Below are 26,141 nucleotides of genomic sequence, written 5' to 3' on the forward strand. Positions count from 1 at the left end.
TGCCTGGTTTTTTAATAAAAGCAGAGGCAGAATATGCCTTTGTTTTGACAAAAAGATTACTTTTTTGCTTCCTGTCAGTCACGAGTATGGGAAGCAGTAGATTTTCTTTGTTTAGCCTGTCATAGCCAAGTCATTTCTAACAGTGTGATCTCTATCAGGAGGTGACAGCATGACAGTAGCTGATACAAATGAAAATAGCAGAGTTAATTTTTCCCTGTAATAACACAACCAAATGGAAAGGGGAAAAAAAGTTGTAATTGAGCTTCTTTTTATACTCCTTTGTGCACATAAACAAGCTCTACCTCTGATTCTTAATGCCATTAATTCCTTTGGAAAGTTTCATCATACACTTTCAAATACTGTGTCTATTCTACTGAATCTTCTGCTCTTCCAGCCAGCCCAATATGCTCCCAGAGATAAAAATAACTCACAAATGGACAGTTAAAGAAATGCAGATTAGGAGCAGGAGAAAACTGGATTTCGGGACAACAAAAAGAACAAAGGAACAATAGCTAACCTATGTAAGGCCACCATTTAAAAAAATTTGGAGCCATAGGTCAATAAAAACCACAAAGATGTAAAGCATGTTTACTAAACTTATAAAAGAGATCCCAAGCAGATCCTTGATGGAAAAAATTATCAACAACATTGTATTCCTTCTCAAAAAAAGGACAGCAGAAGCTATTCTCACCAGCATGCAAAGCTGCTGACTTCTGTGTGCATCAAACCTGGCCTCTCATGGACCTTCAGGGTTAGATGCATGTAACTGTCACCAGACATTCATACAATTTTTTTCACTTCTTTTTATGGTTAAGTGCATGATGTTTTTCTTAAACATATTTTTCTAAATTGCCTTCTAATACCAATAATTAATTCCATTTGAGTTTTCACTGTGTGATTTAGGATGCTAAAATCTGAACTGAATTAATTTATTTTCAGCTAGTTGTGCATGTGCGATTCTACAAAGCAAGGAATTATGGAAATTACTTCTAATTAAGTCTATTCATATGAAGCAGTATTTTGGTTTCCATCATACAGTAGCACATCATGAAACAAAACTGTTTTACTACAATCTCACCTTAATTTGTTGTGCAACACTACTATACAAAAAGCAAAAATAAAAATATTAATGTCTATAAGAGCTGCAAGCATAAAATCATCTACCTTTATGTCCATATCCAGATTGATAGCGTGCAGAGCTTTCACAAGTATCAAAGAGTTGTGCAGAAACTGTTCATGAGTTCTTGGATCAGTATACATCTTTATGAAGTGAGTGGGAATCTAGACAAGACAGAGAAATCAAACTCAACCTTCCACTAGGCAAAATTACTGATTTTGTATTTTTGCTCATTCAGCAATCAATAAGATCTAAATTTTGAACCGAAATTCCCTGTTAAGAATAAACCCAGTAAAAAGAAAAATTAATACTGAAATAATCCCCCATGACTAATACTGAAATAATCCCCCATGACTTGCTAAATGTTGGGGTGAGGTTTTTTTCTGTTTAAAAATCACATTTTTAAAGAGCTGCTGTTAAGGAAACTTCCCTGTCCAACCACCCAGGAGCCACTGGCAGCCACCTGAGCTGGGACTGAAGGCCCCTTGCAGTGGGAGGATGTGAGTGATGGATGCCCTGCTTGACTTCCTACATACCCCACTCTCACACTCTCAGACAAGGTTTCCATACTGGTTCGACCCCAGGTTTCCCACAGCAGAGTCTCAGTGTCTGGATCCTTAAAATAATTTAATCTTGGTGCAATAACAGAAGAACACCTCGAGCTGCTGCCTCTGAAGAGGGACTCTGCGCAAAGGAAACCCTGGGCTTCTACACACCCTGGGTCTAAGTGTGTGAAAGTCTGGGGACTTCCTCCTGGGTCCTTGACTCCTGCTGTGTCTCTCTGATCACCTGGCTGTGTCACAGATCCCCAGAACCTTTGCTATGTAAAGGGTCAGTGCCAGGTCTCTTTCCTCGGGCTCCCACCACCCAGAGCTTCACCTGCAGCTCACACCACAGCTGCACCCCGAGCTCCCTGCACTCAATGCACTCTTCAACACTGCAAGGGAAAATAAGGCCTGAACAAACCCACTAAAATTAATAAATTGTATAAAACTTACACAATATTAAAAACCTTCTTACCAGATATGGACAATAAGCTGCTATCTGTGCTGCCAATACCAGACCATCTAGAAGATCTTGGTCAAAATTCACTATCCATCTCATGGGTGGTATTCCACCTGATTAAAACACAAAGAAGATTAATGAGACTCTCTTCTCCCCAAGATGCCTATTTTGTTCTAGATGGATATGACAACTATCTGAAATCGCTGAGTAGGGGAAAACAGAGAAAGGAAACATCCATTCACATGTAGAATTTCACGAGCATATTTCTATTTCAGAGCTGTTGCTGAAAACATGAAAAATCTCATCTAGAATATTGTAACTATTATTTACTCTGCTGCAGCATGCAAGGCTATTCATCACAGAAGAATGGAAAGCACATAATCTAAACCTCATAGATTAGGAGCATAGAAGTGTAAACTTTTTATTTCTATAGGCCTAACATTAATAGAGCTACTGAAACTCATGAAAATATGCAGAAATCCTTTGAAGTTGAAATGCTTAAGGCAGAAAAAGGAAATGTTATTGATTTTCTTTAAGGTCATATTAAATTATTTGGCATAAATGCAATATAAATGAGAGCTAACGGCTTAATTGTTATAGCACAATCACCACTTCTACAACTGCTGCAAACCCCAATGCCTCAGATGGTTAGATAATCTTTTATATTTCTAATGTTTTTATCAAAATAAAACTGATTATTAAGAAATTGAATGCAGTATATTTATAGTTTCTTGTTTGAAGCACCCAAATCTTATATTTAACACAGCATTTACATAACTTTACTGTCTCAGGTCCAAGCTCCCAAATTTAGGAAACACTTTGGGTTTCAGCCACTGGCAAGGTTTTCAGATAGACTGGGATCAAGCTTTCTGATGTGGAACAAATTATATAGGCTTCATTTCACTATTACACTCAAAAAATTAGTTCAACCTACAACAAACCCCGGTACCAGATCCTAAGCAAAATCTATCTGTCACTTTTCAGAAAAAGAACAGACATTTATAGACTACAGTTGACTCATCATCAGAAAAACTTAAATGCCCATCACGTCACATCAACTTGCAGATACTTCAGCATATTCATACTGCTTTAGTAAGAAACAACAGGAGCAGATGCTGCACAAGCTCAGAAATAAAAGTCTGTAGATCCATCTGAGCTTAACTATTTGGCATTGGTAATGATTTTAGTTTGCCACTGCTTCAGTGTGGTGATGTTTAGGCTTGGCCCAAAATCCCTTACTTTTTCCTATTCATGTTGTGAATCAATTTATGTAATATTATTCTAAAGATTCGTTAAATATATTTTCAATAAAAAACAACCAACAGTATTTAAAGGAGTATTTGCATGAATATTTCATTTTCTTTAAGTTTTCAAATCAAAATTAAAACACGCATTAATCTCACTGTCTCAAAGTTATTTTTTCCTTATTGTTTAACTGAATGAACTTTCTCAAGCAGAAAGCTCAACTTTAAACTCTTGAAAACTCCATATTGGGAATACCAATGAAGTCTGACTGGATATATAACATCTTCCTGTTACCTACGACAGGAAGACATTACAGTAAATATGGACCTCAACATCTAAATTGTAAAAGTATTAATTTTAACTAAATTCAGACATCCATTTTACAAATATCTACAGGAGGAAACATTAATTTCATCCCATCTTATTGGTAATCTGCTTGCAGTTATTTAAAAAATATTTAATGTAGTCACTGCAAAAACAAGTACTTTAAAAATAGCAAAATACATTTTTGAAAGTTTACTTTCTTCCTAAAAAGCCAGTTCTTCTAACATAAATTCATCATATTATTGATCATATTTGGACCTATAAAAACCAAGAAACTGTCTTCTTTTTTTATTAATAGAGTTCAGACTCACTCTCAGCACACAATATTGGTATTTTTAATAAATCACCACTTTCAAATTTTTATTTTTAACTTTTAAAGATTAACTATTTCCGCTTTATTAGGTCTGATATTGAATTATTCCTCTGGTTAGTAATCTAGGTTGATTTGCTGAGCCAGGTTAAGGAAACTCATTAAACCATATGCTTTGATCTAAAAAAGTAACTTTATTTTTTATCCTACTTTATATTTCACTTTAAATATACTATTTGCTGCTTTTAGTCTTCTTGTGGGAATATTACTTGAGCATGCTTAAGCAGCAGCAGTTGTGCCTATATCACAGAATCACAGAATGGTTTGGGTTGGAAGGGACATTAAAGATCATCAAGCTCCAAACCCCTGCCATGGCCAGGGGCACCATACACAGCATTTTTGTACTTTGTTGTGTGCTCACCAATCCTTGCTTTCATGCTTGTAGAATTGTCTGTGCACCAACAAAGTAGCTGGGGAACAAAGCTGGCTTAAAAAGAAAAAGCAAAAAAATAATTTACAGTTTAATCTAGATCACCCAATCCAGTTTTTCCATGCAGCCACATAAATGTGCCAGTGGAAATGAAACACCATAGGACTATTTTTAAAAACCATTCGTTGAACTATAGCCTTATAGTTCTGTAAATGAGAGCATAAAGAAAAAAAAAATATTAAGTGAATTATTTTTGCATCTTAGCTAATGAAATACTTCTAAAATTTTTGTTGTTTTTCAGTTAATCCTTCTACTATCAATCAACCTACTTAAAGGATTGTGAATAAATTAGTCAGAAAACACAATGTATTTTTCCTAATTACATCAAATCTAACAGAACATCTGCCAGCTAACCACTTTACAGTAATTAAGTATTTAAATAGAAGTAGTCAATTTTAGTAGAAATAAACAATGGAAAACAAAATTATTACTCAGGATACCTCTAAGCATGTAAATATATTGAATTTCATTTGTACTGGCATTTCTTGCAAAAAAAAAAAATTACTAGTGGAGCTTTAAGATAAAGATTTTCAGCCAATGTCATTTCAAAAACCTGATCAAAAATAGTTTAAAACATGAATGCTAACAGGTATCAAAGAACTCTGTGTGACTGGGGGCAGGGGGAGAGAAAATTGTCCAAACTTTAACTTCTGAATTGAGACACATTCCTGCTACCTGCTAGCTGCATCCCAAAAGGGCTGGCTGAAAATTTTGGTAACACCAAGACTAAAATGGCACATTCTAAACTCTCCCATTAATGAAGAGGAGTGAGACAGAAGCCCCAATAAGGCTGATAATGAACAGCGCTCTGCATAGAGACTAATGAGATTGGGAAAACTGGGGACTTGGAGTTATGAAAAGAAGAAGAGGCAAAAAAGAAGCATTCCCAAAAAGAACCAGTGATCTTGAAGAGACAGCAGGGGACTAGAAAGAAGGTGAAAAAAATTCATAATTGGAGGAAAGATTTTCGAAGTGGAAGAAGATTCTGAAGATCAGAGAGATGCACAGAGACAAAAGCCAAAGGACGTCCAGGGATTTTGGAGGGACATGAGATTGGTGTCTATGAGCAGCAGCACAGCAGGAACTGACACAACTTTTCCCTGATGTTCCAGTGGCCTCCCTGACACAGAGGGAATTTGAGACCTTGTGAAAAAATTGTTGAGTGCTGTGGGAAGCAACTGGATGTGTGAAATTATCAAACAGGGCAAGAGCTGGTTCTGCAACAAATCCAGGCTCCTGATCCCCAACAGGATGTTTTGTACTCTGTCTCACCCATGACAAGAGGTGAAAATACTTTATAAAAGAAAATAACTAAGCAGGGTTAGCTTGGAGTGGATGTGCAGCCACTTAAGAGTGCACTCAAACATTTCTTACGGTTATGGAAACCTAAAAATACACTGCAAAAGGCCTCTGCAAGGGATCTAAAATGAGAGTAGTTCTGTTTCACTCGTTGATTCCATTCAGCACTGCAGGAAGTAACATGCATAGTCAATTCAGCGATTTGGGACCAACGTAACTCTTGAATGTATTTACTTTTAATAGTTGGGGGTGATTTTTTTAACTTGTAATGGTATCATGTTGCATGCATGTAACAAGCATAACAGTAACCAAGTGTAACAGTATTGTCTCCATCTTTCTTGTGACAGGTTAAGCCTGCCCTTGAAGACACACTGCTTGCTTCACTCATGAAGCATTTCTACATAGAAGCAGCAAAGTTTTGCCATGGCACTAATTTTTCACCACCTTTTTAAAAAAAATTTGTTTTAAAATAAGTCCAGATCCATTGAGTTTTTAAAAATTTGATGTTCTTACTCTGATGAATCAATAGAAAGTCTACAAAATTTTGCAATGCTTTTTTTTTGCCATAATCTATTTTTCACAAAAATATTTAAGTGTTTATTTATTATTAGATTTGAAGCCTCAAGAGTTTTTTGCAGGATATGAAAACTATCCTCCAAATGGAGATAATCAAGGGAATACTTCCAGCAATTCTACACAAAAATGACAAATCACTTATTTGTTGGCAGAATACCAAGCAACACTCAGCACAAACTCCTCTAGGTCAAATTTTGTTTATTTCTTTGACAAGTAAATGATACAACGGACCAAGGAAAAATACCATATATTTTAACTTCAGCAAGATTTTGATTACATTCTCTGTCACAGAAGAGCAACAAAAACGTATTCTAGGAAAAAGATCCTGTAAAGTGAAGCACAAACTTCACTGAAAAACAGTAAACCTAACTGCTATCAGCTGTCCACAAAAAAAAAAAAATCCTAGATTGTGTATTTTCCAATCTTTTCATATGCAATTTTTCAAAATTGCACAAAATGATCTTACTCCCATCTGGAGATAATATAAAACAGGTTAAAGAATTGGCTTTGGGAAGAAAAATTGGTTGCAAGTATTCATTAGGAAAGGACTATAATTTAAGCTCTTGAGCAACTGGAGTAATGATCTGAAACAAATAGGATGAACTCCAATAATGATGTTTGCAGCATATTACAATTAATTAAGAATAATTCATTACGCAAGTGCTAGATGGAAAATTGGATAGAGAGAATTTCTCCAGAAAAGAACCTGGAGAAAACAGTAAATCTAACACTGTGGTAGAAAAAGCAAACACTGTGCTAGCATGCATTAACAGGAGAGTTCCATCTTAAGTATGTAGACGGATCTTTTCACTTCTAGTTCTAGTAAAGTCTCACCTGGTATAGAAACCAGCAATGGGCACCAAACTTCAAGAGAAGGAGCAACTAAAAGGGTTTACAACAAAAAACCCTGAGCTGAGTACACTGAAGGACTGAAAGAATGAAAATGTTTTGCCAAGAAGGGGAGAGAGAGAAACTGAAGAAGATAACAATCTGCAAATATGTATAAAGTTACTAGAAAAGCAAAGATTCATTACATACCATATTTCAAATGAGAAAGGATGGGCTTAACCCAAAATTTCCCCTGCTAGAGTTTATGTTAGACAATAGGAAACTCTTTCAAATAGAAATGAGTGGGAAATTCTGGCAGCTACTGCCTTAAGTGGATTGTGGAATATCCTTTTTCAGAGATTTTTGTAACAGCCTAGGAAAATACCTGTTTAGTACACTACAGGTATGTTCAGATTAGTCCTTGTACATGAGAATAAAGAGATTATTTCTGGTCTCGTTCTCCATTTCTGGGATTTACTGTAGGGGTTAAGTTTCACTTTTATTAACTGATCCATTATCTGGATAAGCAGAAGTATGATGTATTGGATAAGGATCTGGATAAGAAGACCATGCACAATGAAAAAAATTGGTCTTATACCAAGGATTAAAACAGTTAAATCAAATTTAGTTTAATCTACTAAATTTAAGAGCTGTTTTATATAAAAAAAGTAAGAACAGCAATAAATCTTTAAATAAAGTATTGTATTTCTTATGAAGCTTGTTCTGCTGTTTTCACAAATATTAAAACATTTGAATTCTTGCCATCACTTGAAAAATCCTTATATCTAAGGAGGCACAAGAGATACCAATGATAAATCTTCTGTTACATAGCCACAAGCAATTTTTTCAAATTCTGAGTTACTGGAAAACAGAGGAAAAATAATATACAGAGCTAGGCTACTATTGTATGAGAGTTTTCAAATAAACCAAATACATTCACCCAAAATCTTGAAACTGATGGCCTTTTGTGATTAAAGGTATGAAATAGGGCTTTATGAGAAATTAATAAATTAGACTACATTACTAAGAGTAGCAATTGAATGGTGATAGGACAGCAGTCTGTGTAAGTAGGTATGACACCAAGGGTAGGAACTAGATGCTGTTCTAGTGGAATACACAAATTTGTCAGCAAAGGAAGAACCAAGTTTTGGATTAAGCAGAAAACTCAAAACAAAGTATTTTACACAGAATAGAGACTCTAAATTTACTGACTGCTTCAGAATATTGTGATATTACAAGTCTGCAAAGGTTGAAAATAGAATTCAATTCGGAGAATGGAAATCTAGTACAGCATTACAGGAGTGCCACCTCCCTCTGAAGGAGTCTTGAATTTCAAAGCTGGAAGTCTCAGAGTATGTATAAAGCATTTCTGTACACTTGCACTGTTACTCATCTCTAAGCAAATTCTGTTGAAGGTAGAATACTGAGCTAGACTGACCTTTAATACATCACAGTACATCCTTTTAATGTAAACTAGTGCAGTAATAATGGCTTATATTATTATACAGCAAATTCTTACTCTGGACTCTGAAAATCTTTGGAAGTGGAACTAATCTATAGCTATAATAACATCTACAGTCCTGTTTCAGTACCTCAAATCTGGCACTGAACAATACAAACATTTACAGAAGAAATATGTAGCAATAACCTTTCCTGTACATGCTCACATTAAAACCAGGACAAGCTTTCAAATGTTACTGAAGTATAGAATCCAGAGCATAAGAAAGATGAGAGGAAATATGCCTTTGAGTATTTTTTGAAAAGGCTATTATTTATTATTTAAAATTTAAGATGAACAGATTGATAACGCATCTGCCTTCAGAACAGACAGCATGTGTATCTACAATTATCTTAACATGGAAAACAAGTCTAATTTTATTAGAGATGAAAGAAAAATTACAGTTCCTACTTCAGGCAGGATGCTACAACTCTTGCTCATAAAAACTGATAATTATTCATCTAAGAACTCTTGAAATATCACTGACAGATCAACTTAATACCACTGTCAATTCATAATTCTGAGCAGAAAAGTTCAAAAAGCACCACATGGGGCAATAACAGAAAAACAGAGATGCTGGGGATATGTTTCATTTATTCCCATCTGTTGCAGAACACTTTTACCCTGAGGCATGCACATTCATCTTTCTGCTCCTAAAAAATTTCCTCTAGTCTTTCACTCTCTACACAGTTTTGTTTTATTTTCACTGATTCTTATCCTAAACAATATCTTAAATTGACAAATTTCTGAGGGGTTTATGCATCACATAAGAACAGCATTACCTTACATTGGTCTCCATTTTGTTGGTCTTCAACAGAAAACTTCCACCACCAAGGTGAGGAAGGCCCACCAAGCCTGTGTGGCCCCCCCAGGACCCTGAACATCCCATCAGCTGGACCAGCGCTGGAACCACAACTGCTGATGTCTTGCTTTCTCTCATTCACTTCTTTTTTCTTTTTCTTATCATCTCACCCCTTTACCCAAAACCCACTGCCACATCCTTACATAGTAGGTCAGGGACTAACATACCAACTTCCATGCCAAGTGTGTGATTTACCAGTAAAATTTGTGAGCTTTTGCAGACTCTGACTTTTGTCATTCCTTTCAATCATGAGTATTTATGACTCTTGGGTGCTCCCTTCTCCTTAAGGTAGGACCTCACATCATGGCATTTCACTTATAAATCATTTAGATTTAAAGTGCTGTGAATCACAGCAATTCGTTACAGCATTGCTGGATTCTATACTGGCTTCACAATGAATACTATAATGCCTCTGTTTTATTTAGTAAAAAAAAAAGTTAATTGCTGCTCTCAAGGAAATTTATTGTTTGATACTTAATTAACAGAATCTTTGGCAAACGTCACAGTCTGAAATATGTTTTATCCTCACAAAATATCTGAAGTTGTATTACCAAATCCTCAGCTATACCACACTCAATCTATATATTTGGCAAGCACTGCAGAAGTAGCATTAATTATACAAAAATTCAGAATGCTTATGTATTCCAATTAACATACAAACACTGCCAAGTTCCTTGTTTGGCTGAAAGCAAAATTTCTGTTTAGATATCTCACAGTGCATTGCAAGTAAGGAAACAAAATTTCTTTCTAAGCATTTTTCTGATTATTTCTCTTTAGAAAATTAGGTTTTTGAGGGCCAGCATATATTTGCATACATAAACACATTCTTTTATATAAGCATACATGTCTACAAACATACATATGTATATATGTGTATGCATATATGTACACACAAACATATACAAAAATATACATAGGCCTAAGAGTTTAGGCTTCACTTCCTTTTTTTAAGATCTTCTTAACAAGTTTTCAAATATGAACCCTTTGAGTGTTTTCAATATAGAACTCCAAGGATTACCTTTCTTCACACTTTTACTTTCTGAAGCTGCATAATGCCAGACAGTATAAATTGTACAAAACAATTTTTTATACTACTCAAAAGTCTAAAAAGTTAAATGAAACATGGAGTTCTGCTTATTTCTCAATAGCATATGGACTTTAAACTCAGAAAGTAAGCATTTTTCTCTTTTTCATTAAATAAAATTCTGATATGATCTTCTGGAGTTTTCAGCTATAGGAAACAAACGGAGTATTCAAATCAACGAAGAAAGGCAAGCAGGACTGAAAAGCCTATTTATTGGACTCCATACTTACATCTTATGATTCATTCTGATGTTCTGCTGTGCAGATCATGAAATACAACACAGAAAAATGGTTTAAAACTTTGCTAATTTATATCTCAGGAAACATTTTCCAGGATTTATCACTCAAGAACAATGTTCTCTTATTCTCCTTGTTGGAAGTCAGGCTTTTAATAATCATGATAGCAGTTCATTAGATAGTCTTTTCCTCTTCTTTAATTCAATTTTATTAAGTGTGTAAAAAGCAAGATTCATTATTTTGGAAAAGACTGTTTCGCAGTGATTCAAACTGAAAAAAATCTTATGTGAAACTACACAAGATTCTTCCCTTCCACCCTTTAAAGATAAAAAGTATTCTTTAAATCTTGTTCCTCAATTTTCTCTGATAACCATTGAATTGAGAAGCAAAAATCAGTGGACTCCCTAAATACCCTTCCTAAAAACAGGGGGTAGAAAGAAAGCAGAGGACAAAGGACAGAGAAAGTAAAATTCCTGAAAACATAGGAAAGAAAAAAAACATGTACTTCTTAACTGCTATGCCAGAAACAAAAATAAAAGCTCTACTGAATCAGTTTTAAAACAAGAAGTCCACTTCATTCTCATACAATTTTGTGAAGATATACACACTAAAATATTTCTTCCCTCAACATTTTAACTCAGATGCCATGCTGAATTTATACCAAAATTAGAAAATATAAAAATTAAAAACAACAAAAGGCCCAAGTTAATTAACAGTGAAGTGAATAAAATGCATAAAACCTAAAACTTTCCTAATTGAAAGTAAGAGTCTTTTGAGATGCCACTATGCCTGAGATTGCCAGACAAACCTATATTGGCATTGGATTAGAATTTCTCTTCCCTCTTAAGCAGATTTTCCCAGTAAAGTGAAGATGTATCTGCTCTGGGGACAGCTCTTGAATCTCAGACATAGATTGACTTCAGGTATTGCTGATATTTACTGGCTGTCATATTCTCTAACAATTTTATATTAAATATAGAATTATCTAATCTTTCCAAAATCTTCCTGGGACACACTGAAGAAAATTCCCTATTTCCAAAAACATAATTTATCTTTTTACCATAGTAAGAGTCATAACTAATAAGGAAGAAACATACAGCTTCTGTGGAGACAATTTAATTCTCCAATCAGGAAGATTTTCTACTGTTTAGGAACTCCAGGATTTGAATTACAATATTCCAATAGTCTAGCAACATTTTAAGTGTTTTTCCTGACTCTTATTTTTTCATACTATTAGTAGTTAGTCTTTCAGAGAGAAATGTTGAAAAGAAACATGAAGATAACACTAGAAGGTAAACTGAAAATTTACTACACTCAAATAATTAATGCCTCCTCTGCTATCATTGCTATTGTCCATATAATGCCTTAAGTGGGCACTGAATCTTATATTTCATGTATAATTAAAGTCCCAGCATAAAAGACATAGCTGCATTTCACAGTTTTATGGCACTTGGACTCAAGTTTCAATATTGCTTTCCAGTTTGTGGTCAATAAGACATAGTACAAAAGCCTGCCCTTCCAAAACACATGCCAAGATGCTTTTAAAACGCATTTATTTTTCAGTAGCAGTAAGAAGAGAAGATGTGGAGACACTAAACTCCTTGCTAATGTTCTCTCTAAGCTGCTGAGATCTTAATTCTTGCAAGAGAAAAGTTCTGATGAATGGCATAGTTATCTTCCATTTTAGAAGGATTTAATAAAGATGAATATTTGAAACCTCTCTGCACTGCAGTAGCTTAGGCTTTTCTCAATGTCACATTTCACTTTAAGGAGATTAGGTATCAGAGGAAAGACTGAGAAATGTAGCCTGGCTAGATCTTCATCTATTTAGTGGGAATTGATCACCCAACAGACTGTTTTGAGCTGAAAGCAGCAGGTCAATACATATCACTAGTCAGGGCTAAGTATCCAAAGTAGAGCATTTGGACAGTAATATACAGGCACATAAATGTTAAGCAAAAGTGAAAATTGCTCTCTGATCTGCACTGTAGTAAGAATTGAAAAAATACCGAACAAACTAATCCTTCTCTTAAAATTACTGGTATTAAGCAAATAATAACAACCAAAATGCAGAACTGAGGATGAGACTTTCAGCTGAGTTGCATGAACACGTAATATACTCAGACATTTTTCCTTATGACACTTTTCATTTCCTCTGGAAAAGCATGCTTAAATGCTTAGTTTAAAGCTAACATAAATTAAAATGTCAAATATCTGAGTATAAATGTTTAGATTAACCTTAATGTCATAAAACTTAAAGGACCAATAGTATATCAGAATATTAAATCTGCCAAGATATATAAGCTCTTCTCCTGTGTATGATCTTAAAAAACAAATTCACACTAATGACCCCTGGGGAATATTACTGGTGACAGACTCCAGCCAGACCTTGTGCCACTGACCATAACCCATTGATCCTGGCAGTTCAGCCTAATTTCAGCCATCCTCACTGGGCTCTTAACTGGCCTGGACTTCACCAGTTTGGTTATGAGGATGTTACAGCAGGATGTTGAAGGCCTTGCCCAAGCTGAGATAAACATCCATGCTCTCCCCCTGTCCCCTGACCTGGCCATGTCATCATGGAAGGCAATCAGGTTGATCCAGCATGATTATCCCTCTATAAATTCATGGGGACTACTCACAAAAATGTTCCTGTACTTTGTATGTTTGGTGATGTTTGCAAAGATTATTTATTCCATCAACATCTCAATAGACAAGATGAGGGTGATTGGCTTTGTAGCTTCCTGGATTCTCTTTCAGGATGGGAATGACGTCTCTTCCAAACCTGTTCCAGACTTGCCCCCTGATTGTCCTGACCCTTCCAAGGTTAGTGAATGTGACCTTGCAATAACATTGCCCAGATCTCTCAGCCCATGGTGAACCCCATTGGGTCCCATGGGTTTGTGTTTGTCCAGTGGCTCCCTAATCTGATCCTCCTCCACAAGTCTTCCTTGTTCCAGACTTTCCCTTTCATCTCAAAGGCCTGGGATTGCTCGGTGCCCAATCTTAACCAGTAAAGACCAAAGTGAAAGAAGAAGGCATTGAATCCCTCAGGTCTTTTCTCTGTTCTTTGCTGTCAGATTCTCTGCCTCATTTGGCAGAAAGAACAGCACAGTAATAGACACCAATTCATTCTGAGGCAGCAAAAGCAAGAGGAAAGTGAAGGCTAAAGCAGAGGATTCAAAAACATAGTGAGGCAGGTCATCTCTGAAACAAAACAGTGTAAGATTGTACAACTAAAAGCTTTCATAATGCAAAGGCATTACACTAAGACTACAAATTTCACAGATTTTCAGAACTTTCTCTCTTTTTTTGGATCATTAGATCTTTGCCAATGCTCATTTATGCAGTTTTAGGAGAGAAACGGAAATAGAAGCAAAAGAAAAGGGCATGATTATGTGCATACATCAGGTTATTTCTGTGTGTCCTACAGAAAAGAGAATACAGAACTCATGAACCAAAACACCTATAAAGAAGCTGATATAGAAAGGCAGTATCTGTAACTTCCCATATGCAGGAAGTATAGCTTAACTCTGCCTTCTCATTTCAATCCTGCACTTCTCTGAAAGCAGAAAAGTATAATGAAGTGAAATTGTAGGTGAGAACTGCAATTCAGAAAAATGTCCTCTGGCAGTAACCACAGAATTCATCTTCATCTGTGACCCAGAGTCAAAGCTACAACAAAGATACAGATTTGCACTAATGAATATATCAACCTAGTAAGTTATCTGTACTGACAGCACAATTCAGCAGAAGTTATTATTATTTTCTAAGAACACCAATATTGTAATTAAATTGCTGGTTTTGGGTGCCGAATTTGGGGAGCCTTTAGAACTAAATAACTTTTTTAAAACCCTTACTTTACAATTGCTGATAACTATATGATGACTTATTAAAAACAGACTCCTCATTTTTATATTATAATTCATTACATACTCTTAGGCAACTAAAATTACACTTTCAGTAATTGATTCCTTAAAATGCATCCTCAGTACATATTCTACTTGGACATCTGCAGCTTTTTTATCTGGTAACATCCACTAGATCTGCACTTTAGGATTCAGATTCATCTCATCTTTAGAGACTGTAAATCAATTAAAAGTTTAATGTTAAATAAGATGTATTTTGACACTCAGATTCTCCCCACTGAGCTCCCACAGACCAGAACAAGGCCAGCCACACCTCAAGACCCAGGTATTACTGGAGCCTGAAACCCAGAGAACAGACAGATGGGGATGGGGAATTTATCCATGCAGCATTTACAGTGAGCCACAACCCTGGCCAGACAGAGCCATTGTCTCTGAAAGTTGTCATCTATACACAGGGGGCTCAGAAAAGCCCAGCAGAGCAGTGCTTGCAACTGCAAGGAAGCTCCACTAAAGCCAGCACAGATAAGAAAAAATAATATATTGCAAATACACCTACTTCCTGCAGGGCGTGTTATTTAGCTAGGGAGCTCCCCAAGTTAATCATAAGATCAGACCCAAACTACAAATTGACAGCTAGAAATATATTTCTATATATATTTCTATATTTCTATATGCTGTTGGATGCAGGGGGTATAGACTAACATTTCAATCTTAAAAGCAGAAGTATTCAACATATAAGTGGGCACAGAATCTTGTATTTCATGTGTACAATTATAAGCCATTATAATTTGCTTCTACACAGTAAAATGAGAAAAGCAAAGGGATATTCAAAGCATATGCAAGACAGAAATTCTGCCCAAATGAGACTTATGGAAGATGACATCCAAATAGAGTATCCATAATTCAGACAGGTCAGACATTGCTTGAGGCAAAAATTACACCAGGAAATTTTTTCCATATGCGGCTTATGAGCCATTCTGGAGGTCATCCCTGCTTATCAACAGACTGGCCTTTCTTGGGGTTCACCACACATCCAAAATTACTGCTGAAAAAGGCAATGAAGTTAGGGTCAAGACGCAAAAGGCAAAAATCATGAAAGAAAACAGAAGTAATAATTACTAGTGGTTGAACAGTTTTATCAGATTTGAAGACCAGAACTGCCTAGATCAGTCTTAAATGGAAAAGGTAATTTTATCTAACCTTATTCAAGCAATTATGAGAGTCAACCTGCCCTTGCAAGCAGGACAAGATTCATAATCTGGAACCTTGGACTCTGCTGCCTTCCCAAATGTCATTGAATAAAGGACATACAAAAATATTCTAAAAATTCTGAAAAGGCAGCTCTCAAACATACCCCTAGAAGCACAAATAGTAACAACTCTGTGTGTGTGTGACTATTAACAGGAAAATTAAGATAAAGTAATTAATGTTAGCACTTTCCTTAAGGGAAAGAAGAAAGTGAGAAGGTTCACATCACCCTTTATGCCTAATTAAAACCTATAACACATAGAACACAGAAGATACATCATGAACAGTGATAATCAAAAACCACTGATCTTGGAAAACAGAAACACAAGGAAAGGAAATACATATGGGTAGGCAATAATTTATACCAAAAAATACTTTCAGTGGCAAGTTGTCACGGTATCTCTATGTATAACTATTGCAAAAGTCTACAAAAAGAGTAATAGAAGAAAGAACATAGTGAAAGAATTATCTCACCTCTTTGACTATCTTTCCACACAATTTTTCGGTTTTTCTCATAATGTTTATTTAACCAGATGAGGATGGTTCTTTCATATCGAGAATAAATATTACTGCATAAAGGTTCTGATTTTATTCCTGGCATGTTCTGCAAGCTTTCCAAGCTTGATGGGTCAGGAACAATACGGGAAGAAACGCGTGGAAGAACGAACACCTGAAACGATAAAAAGTGTTTTAAAGCGTGAACTGTAAAAATATTTTTGAGTTGACAGATAAAGAAAAAAAACCAGTTCAAACTTGAAAGGTTTTCTAATTTAGAAAAGGTTTAGGAGATTGCACTTTAGCACCCACATAACCACTACACAGGACAGTGAAAAGTCTCAAGGGCAAGACATACAAAAAGCAGCTGAAATCACTTGGTTTGCTCAGCTTGGAGAAGGCTGAAGAGTGACCTCACCACAGTCTACAACTTCCTCATGGTGGGCAGAGGAGAGGGAGGTGCCAATCTGTTCTCCCTGATGATTAGCAATATGGACACAAGGAAATGGAATGAAGCTGCAACAGGGGAAGTTTGGATCTTAGGAGAAGGCTCTGCACTCAGTGGGTGGTCAGTCACTGGAACAGGCTCCCTGGGGAAATGGTCATGGCATCAAGTCTGTCAGAGTTCGGGGAGCATCTGGAGAATGCTCTTAGTCATATGGTTTAGTTTAGGTAGTCCTGTAAGGAGATGAGAGTTGGACTTGATGATCCTTATGGGTCCCTTCCAACTCGAGATATTCTGTCATTTTAAATATTTTTTGTTTTCAACTTTTCTCCAAGTTTTGATGAACCCTGTGAAATCACTAGGTCATCTGTATTCCAAGAATTACTGTACATATTCTATCCAAAGCACTAATTGCTGAACTACTATTGATGTTCAGTGCAATCTACAAACATTCAAATTATATCTTTCATAACCCAGCTGTGTATTTAGGTCCAAATTACGTTTCTCCTGAAAAGATTCACATTATAGGCCTAAAATAAAATTCAGGACAAAATTTGTTTTTTCTGGGCTGCAAGTGCACATGGCTGGCTCATGTCCAGCTGCTCATCCACCAGCATCTCCAAGCACTTCTCAGCAGAGCTGAGTGTGATCTGTTCATCCCCCAGCCTGGATTGATACTGACTGATATAAAACCTGATTGAACCAAGGCATTTCAAGCTACCTATTTTTTTAGGGTTTCATCTCATCAGGAAAAAAAAATCAAACCCAAACAACAAAACATACATGCATACTATTAATTTTGGTAGGGTTTTGCTCTGTGCTAGTCTGTCATATACCTATGAATACTACAGCAAATTAAAAGAACAGCAAAGTGACTTCCTTTCTGGTCACTATGATTGCATTTTTCCACACCCATGTTCCCATGTGTTCTTAGGTCATCTGTTTCAGCCCATGTACACATACTGGCTCATCTCTGTTCCTCTCTCAGCTATTTTCCTCCTCGTTTTTTTCTAGATCAACTCTACATCTCTGGTACATACCTTCTTTAATATAACTTCTACTATTTTTTTATTATGCTTTTCCAATCAATAATCACATAATCAGAGAATAGTTGAGGTTTGAAGGGAATTCCAGAGATTGCCTGGTCCAAATCTCCTGCTACAAGATCAGTTAGACTGCTTTGCCAGGATCGTGTTCAGTTGGGTTTTGGACATCTCCAAGAACAGTATCTCCACAACCCCATCAGGCAATCTATTCTACTGTGTGACCACTCTGACAGGAAAAAGCTTTCTTAAGTTTAAAGGCATTTCCTGCACCTCAGTTCGTGCCTGGTGCCCCTTACTGTGTCATGAGGCACTACCAAGGAGTCTGGCCCTGCCCTCTTTACTACTTCCCATTAGGTATTTACACAAATTGTTTAGAGACACCCCCCTCGTCCTCTGAGCCTTCTCTTCTCCTGGCTGAACAGTCTCAGCTCTTTTGGTCTCTCTCTGTATGACAGATGCTCCAATCTCTTAAATCACCTGTGGGACTCTTCATTGAAGTCACACTCCAGTACCTCCATGTCTGACTTGTACTGGGAAGGCCAAATATTAGCTGTATTTTTAATCTATTTTCCATCCCTTGGAACAGAAATAAAATAGTATTTCTTCTAGGCACATAAATGTTACTGATCATTTATGAGCACATTTACTTTGGAAAACACGATTTAGACACCCAAGATTCTTCTCTAGCATCAGTAAAAATAAAACTGAACAAAATTTGAGAAGTCTATACTGACCAAGTGGATCGTATTTTAAAAGGAATAGTATTATAAAAAAAATGCATAAACATTGCATTCTAATGTAAGACAATAAATACTACAGTTATACATGTAGGCAATTATGTCCAGTGAAAAGGGTTTCTAAGCAGGGTAACACAAAAGTATGACAGAGTTTTCTTTACTAGCAATAATATTTCTATAACATTTAATTCTACAAAAGGCAGACTGTTCTAATAAAACGTTTCCTAGTTTGAACATATTAACACACTTCTAAAGTTTTAAAGAAAATTAAAATATTCTCACTCTCTTTTTTCTTCTCTGTTACAGAGAAATAAAATACTTACAGGTATTTAGTTTTAAAGATGTGTTTAGAAAAAAATAAACATCCAATATACCACAGATCTTTTTCAAAATAAAGCTTTTGGCCATCATTTCTTCAGAAGCTGGTAGTAAATGTACCTGCAATTTACCTTGTATATCTGCAGTAGCACATCTGTCCAAGCTCGTTTGCTCATTGTCTCAAATGTGCTGTCCTCCAGAATGAAGATACGCTTGTCACTTAATTTGCCTGAGCTTCTCATACTTCCTTTCTTCACCTCAGGTGTGAAACACTACAGACAAAAGGATGGGAATTTTTTTTCCATATTCATTTTAGCAGTTTGGACAGGAAATTCACATGAGGACAATAATGAATCAATGGCATAAATGGCTGGTAACATCTGCTATAGTGCAATAGTGACCAACATTAGAACAATTCGCAGTTTGCTGCTATCTCAGGAATAAGAACCATAATAAAGAATTCACAGGAGTTAAAAGAAGCAATCAGGAAACAGAAACAACACACAAAATATTTCTTTTAAAAATGGTGAAATCTGTACAATAATCTGATCTCTGCTTTAAAACATATCTGTTGGACATCAATAGCAGGTATCAATAGTATCAGAAGGAATGGAAAAAAACCAGGGGAGACCAATGTAAATGTTGGAGTAAGCTTAAAACTCTACTCAGTCTCACACATGTGCTTAGATTTATGCAACCCAAAACAGTCACCACAGTAAGAACACTCATGACCCACCAAGAACTTCCATTAGTATTCAAAGGACTGAAAGTAAGCACTTGGGCTTTGTTAAAAAGAGAAAAAAACACCGAACCTACCCACCTTCAGTCCAGTATTCACTTCAGCCCATATCTTATAATCTTCAGGTGCAAGCAGAAATTCTGGCATAACATGAGAAAGACATGCTCCTCGGCTTCTGAAATCATGAAGAAGGAAAAGTTAATAGGCAGGAAAGATAATTATTTTTCAGAGAATTCCAAGTTTTTCAACTTGCTCAACCTATGTGTAATCTCCACTGTGTTCTATCTAACTAGCCTCTGGACTAGTGATCCAGCTCTCTTAATTGCTTTATACAAGCATATATATATATATATATATATATATATATATATATAATTTTTTTTTTTTTAGATGAGCTTCATGAATAGAAGCTCATGTTCAATTCCTATGCCTACAGCTACACACTAAAAGAACATACAACTCTGGACAGATTGGCTTCTCTATAAGCACTGCTCCTCCATAAAGGATTTATTATAACACAAAGCACCAAAAACAAATAATATCCATTTCCATGTGAAAGCCAAATGACCAGTGTTGCATCACATCAGCAGAACTGAAACTTGCTGATATTTTTATCTGTCTGCAGTTTCATATTTACAAATGATACTGGAAGTCTTATGGGTGTAAGCAAAGGTATTTCAAAACTCTCAATGGACCTGCCATCTCTTCACAAGTTACTAATAAATGCAACAAAAAAAGTAATTGCTGTAACAAAAGGCAACTTCATTAGACTGAATACCAAAAAAGTTAATTTCCAATTGAAGAAAGACTATTCCTTATCTCAAATGACACAGTTTAAACAAATGTGCTGGAAAGAAAGCAAAACAAGGTAGAATTTTGAAGTTTATGTTTCTCAGGAGAACAGAAAAGCTTCCTGACTTTTAGGTCAGGAAGATTATCACAGCATATCCAGATTTAAATTGTTCTCTGAGTTTTTAAGATGGTTAATGTGAATAAAAATTAAATTAGCATTTCTTCTTATATAACTAGTCTTTCATCCAAATGAAATGATCATGCTTTTCCAGTACCATACAGTCCAAAATAAATTTAATTTCTACATTAAAAGTCAAATAGCACAGTTTGTAATTAGGATCATGACAAATTATTACTCTTCTCACAGAATTATATTTTTCTAGTAAGAGTACAATTTCAGTTTCCATATTTTACTTGGAAAATTATTCTTTATCTTTTCAAATTATTGAAATGTCATGTTTCATACAATTACCTAGCATATTGTTTAAAACAAAAATATTTTAATCAGGGACACAAAAACAGCATGAAGTTAGCAGTCTGGTTCTAAAACTCACCATGTCTGAAATTCCCATTTTCCACTAACCCATAGACTCTGTTCCATGAAATCTCTTTTAAACTTCAGCTCGTCCCAAATTAAAAAATTTGAAAGCTATACAGTATTAATCTTTTCAGGTGTCCTATCTTTCTTTTGACATTTTTACTTGGTAAATACATAGGAGTCGGTGTACTCTATAATTTTCATTCCAAGAAAAGCATGGAACGACGTTCCATGTCATCATAGAAAAGCTCTGTCTAACTGAATGTTCTCATAACTGGCTGCATTTTGCTACTGAGGAACACTGTCTTAAAAGAATTCTGCTTCATGCAGGTTAATATTTAACACGATGCCAGTTGCCCAAGATCAATACTGTCACACTGTTAAGGCATTTCTTCTCAAGACACAGGGCTTGCAACAACTTAGTTGTTCTGTAAAATACTCAAACTTTTCCTTTACTGCTGTGGTAATGCACCAAGGAAACCTTTTGAGTGGAGGACAATAAAACTGATACTTGGAATGTTGCTTGAAACACTGAGCACCATGCATCTGCTTTGGCAAGGGGAAAATTTGAAATACAAATCATACTTTATTTGAACTATGCTGACCAGAAAGAAGAGGTTGGTGTAAGAAAGCCAAGAACAATCTGCTGACTTTCCACAAATCACAGTGAACGTGCAGGGATAGCAGATCACAGATAAGTTACTCATATCTCAGCTGGCTGTAAACATCTTTCCATCATTATACAAAGTCATGCCAGCAATGCAAATATCACACATTTTTGTACTATGGTCTATGAACACCTGTGAGGAAATTCTAGATGATCCTACAATGCGCAAATAGAAAAAGTAGATCCATAAATCAGGAGCAAAAAAGAAATCTTGTAGGATTCACACAAACTAGGAGAAGCAGAAAACTAACAGGATGTGGTAACGTCAAGCACAAAATGAGCACCAAATTAATTATAAAAGAGTTCAGATTGGAAAAGACTTCCAAGATCATCAAAATAAATACAAGCAAAGGAGTCCAGCTAGAAATGCTTTTCTATGAAAACCTGTGTTGTTTTTCTAGGATTGTTATGGATTACTACTTCATGTCTGATCATTTGACCTCAACAACCATCCTCAATGCATCTGTGTACAGAGGCACTGGACTTAGCCATGACCAACTGGCTGCTGCTTCAATTCTGCTCGGAATACATCCATGACCTAACAGCCAAAGCTCAGTAAAACTGAAGGCTTTTATTAAAATTTAGCTATTAAATAGCTTTAAAAAAATTCCCAAGAAACTACATTAGAAACACTTAAGTATTTCTTTCCAATTCCTGTTATTCTTATCGAAAAGGGTTGGGATCCACATCCACTTACCCCAAAACTCATAATTTTAACAAACATCATTTATGCTAGTTTCAAGATTCCTAGATTCCTGGAAAATCTCAATGGGAAGACTGCACATAAGAGTCATCCAGCTCCACCAAGAGCATCAGTGGAACGGTGAGATCATAAATGAAAAGGTTGATCTGACTGTCTAGTGAGTCTGTCTAAGAAATGAGGTTGAGAGCCATCTTTTGCAATTAAGGAAGCAGAGTTCCTGTGGAATTCCTGTGTTGGATATAAACCCACCAAAGAACATTTTGATTAATGTAAACTGCAGATAACCTTGGTAAAAATAAATGAAAGGTTATAATACATAAGTCTTATCCCACAAAAAGCATAAAGGAAACCTTACACCCACTGTATACCATTTAATTAGAACCATGCTTGAAGTACGCTAATTTTAAAAAAATGAAAGAAAAGATGCATTCATGGATATCTCATCATACTTGTACTTACTTAAGGAAAGAAAGCAATTCAGAATGCTGCCAGTGGAGCTGGAACATTCGTTCTACTGGATTAGTGGGCAATGACTGGCTCGCTGCAATGCCTGGTAGTGGTTCTCCATTCAGACGCAATAACATCTCATAAAAGCCCTTATCTTTGTCAAGTTTTCGTATAAAATTCTTTTCTTGTGCAACGGTTAGCTGGACTATACATACATCACTAAGAGAGAAAAAGTCTGTGATATTATTCTTTTAAATGCACAAAATGAGCTACAATTACATGTATCACAATGCTAATTTAACAAACCATGAATTAAAAACAGCAGCAAGGAAGGTTGGAAAGTACAGCACTTTTTCATCTTTACAGAACTTTCAAAATAAAGTAAGAATTTTGAACTGCATGGAATATTTATTCCTTCATAAATAAAATCTTTCTGTCAAACATAATTTGGATTTTTATCATGTTTATAAATGTCTATGTGATTGTGTCCCAGGAGAGTGGCTTCTTCAGTATTTAGTACCAAGCTAGATAAGATCAACTAAGTGATGCCACCACAACTGATATATTTCCAGGGTGCTTGCAAGACTCTTGATTATAAAATATTCTTTCTCATCTGTTTCTCAATCTTTAGATTATGGGAGGGAAAAAGACATATTGTTAAAGCACTTACTTATGCCACCAAAGAAGGGATGAAAGCTAGAACTGTGTTCAGCCTTGGAGGAGAATCAATTTCACTTAAGAAGGTGACGTATAGTTTGAACTGCATATTTGACATACACTGCATTGAGATACGCGAGGGTATCATAGTTGAAAATATATTTTAGAAAGTTAAAACTAACACCTGGTTGGCATTTTCATATAAGCACCATATAGAAGCTACAATTTTAATAGAAAACTGTGCATTAGAATGTGTTTATATTCCTTAGATCATATCCAAGCTACTTGAGTAGATGTTAGCACGTTATGAGAGACAGGAGTTAGCGCTAGGCAGACATGAATTACCGTCTCAGTGAATAAGGTATTGAAATGGGATTTTGTCCCTTAGACCAGCCAAAGAGCGTGAACCAAGTCTTCACTGCAGTTAGGGTCTTTTGAAAGAAGATGTACTCCTCCTTATCTTCATCAGGAAAAAATGATAATTCAAGTTTATTTCCTTTCCTATCACTTCCACTGTCAGTTTCACTCTCTTCACTTGTTTCTTCACTCTCCTCACTTCCATATTCATCACTCTCACTTTCAAAAGTGGTACTCTCTGAATGATACACACAAAAAAAATCAAGAAAGATTTCTTATTTCCCCATTTTTGTCTAGTACAAAAATATTTAACACACAATTGTTTTCAAAGAACAAAAAACTGTCACACAACAAATGATCCACTTATTTTAGGAAAAAACTATTTAAATTACATGCACACATCTTAGGAATAGAACAAATTATATACTGAAATCTAATTTCACTTTCAGGAAAAAGCATTACCCAGTCAGCAAAAAATAAATTCAGGCATGGCTTACAAAGCTACAGCCAGCAATCTTAAAAGGATCAGTCTCACACACAGTTCCAACAGACATGGCTTTGCCTGTCAGTCACTGCTAGTTCACTTTAACAGTTATTGTACAGGTACAACTCCCACTATATCTATAAGCCTTTGGACTTTACTCCCCTTTGTTAGACTTTTTCACTCCTAAATTCTGATCTGCTCATAACTCATATTATATATGTTAACAACAATATCATTGCACAAAAAGGTAGCTAAGAAAATAAACAATAATTTTCCTTATAGCACAAATAACTTAGGTGTCTCCATCCTTGAAGGTGTATTTTAATACCACTGTTGCAGTTTCATTAAATGATGCAAAAATAAAATTAATTTATACCTTTGTGAATAAAAAAAAAATCTTATTGGGATTTAAGAAGAAAAAAAGAATACAATGTGGAGAAAAGAGGTTCATTCTTTATAAGAGCATTGATTTTATGTGCTGTACTATGCCTGATATAGAATCTTCATAGGTTGAGCCAGTAGTTGCACCGAAACAACTTGTGGAAATACTACATGAAGGTGATGGTGATGTAAAACATGGCTGTAGAACAACTTCTCCAGTGCTGAGGTCTTTTTTGTCTGTAAAACAAGATTCAAGTTGCAGTTGAGAAAACATATTTTATTGCCTGTATTCTAACAAATTACAAATTACTGTCTACTTCTATATTTTTCTACTTCATGCTTCAATTAATGAAGTAACATTTCTTACTTGACTCACAAAAATCTCGCTTTGGTCATTAAAATTTCATGCTTTTTTTTTTTTTTTTTCCATTAACTGTATATTTTACAGGATGTGTCCTTCTACTTGCTGAAAGGCACCTATCAGAACAATGTTAATTCAAGAATTCTGTCATGAACAAAATATTCTTAAGGACTTCTTGTTCACAGCTGTGTAATGAGTCTCAGCACATCATTATCACCTCTTTCAGACTCAACAACACATATTTTACAAATCAAACTCAAAAGTAAACTTTATCAATCTATCAGTTCTGAGGTAACAGATGTTCTGACATTCTCATGTTGGCCTAAGATAGGATTAGAGGGCCCTCTGTTGTCAGTCCAAAACAAAAGAGGCACCAAGCATAGTTTCCAGGGAAGCAAACACACCACTAAGAGAAGGAAGAACTCTGTATGAGTATCTTTTAATTTTGATTGCTGGCACTGCTATTTTTATCATCTGTAGCAAGTAAAATGAGCATGGTGTCAGAGTGGAGGCAAAGACTTCCTGGGTACCTTTCAAAGACACTGTTTTATATAGATATGGTTGGGTCACATTAAACAGCATTCCACACCAACACAGTCTATAAAAATCACATAAAAAAGACTCAAGGAATTTAGGAGTAATGACTTGCATCAAAACTGACACAAACTGATGTGTGAACAATAAGCAATCAATGCAGGACAGAAATATCCCATTATTAATGGGAGATCATTTCTTATAAAACCATCAATTCATTTTTGGCTTAATCCTCAAGGGAAACATACAAAGTATCTTTGGAAAACAAGCTTGCAAAAATGGTCTATTGGTCACAAAAAAAAAAAAAAAAATCACACATGAATAAGAGATAATACTTTTTCCCCTTCCTGTCTTCATTTAACTGCACTATGATCCCTGAATGATGTAGTACCTATACCTATCTTCTATTTGGGTGAAGAAAACCAAAACATTACTTGTCTTCTTGCTAA

At 35.5% G+C, this 26,141-nt stretch overlaps 1 protein-coding gene across 1 annotated transcript in view; it reads right to left on the minus strand.

The window, feature by feature from the left end:
* Window positions 1-26,141, minus strand: part of CFAP47 (cilia and flagella associated protein 47) — a 280,968-nt gene that overhangs the window by 191,339 nt on the left and 63,488 nt on the right. The window contains exons 28-35 of the mRNA XM_032100897.1: window positions 24,906-25,034; window positions 23,921-24,170; window positions 22,931-23,137; window positions 19,853-19,946; window positions 19,164-19,304; window positions 16,466-16,661; window positions 2,138-2,235; window positions 1,165-1,281 (exon numbers count right to left, since the gene is read on the minus strand). Of these exons, the coding sequence (XP_031956788.1) occupies window positions 1,165-1,281; window positions 2,138-2,235; window positions 16,466-16,661; window positions 19,164-19,304; window positions 19,853-19,946; window positions 22,931-23,137; window positions 23,921-24,170; window positions 24,906-25,034 (1,232 nt within the window). The remainder of the gene's footprint in view (window positions 1-1,164; window positions 1,282-2,137; window positions 2,236-16,465; window positions 16,662-19,163; window positions 19,305-19,852; window positions 19,947-22,930; window positions 23,138-23,920; window positions 24,171-24,905; window positions 25,035-26,141) is intronic.

This window comes from Corvus moneduloides, chromosome 2 (genome assembly GCF_009650955.1).
Source record: "Corvus moneduloides isolate bCorMon1 chromosome 2, bCorMon1.pri, whole genome shotgun sequence".
Lineage (NCBI taxonomy): Eukaryota > Metazoa > Chordata > Aves > Passeriformes > Corvidae > Corvus > Corvus moneduloides.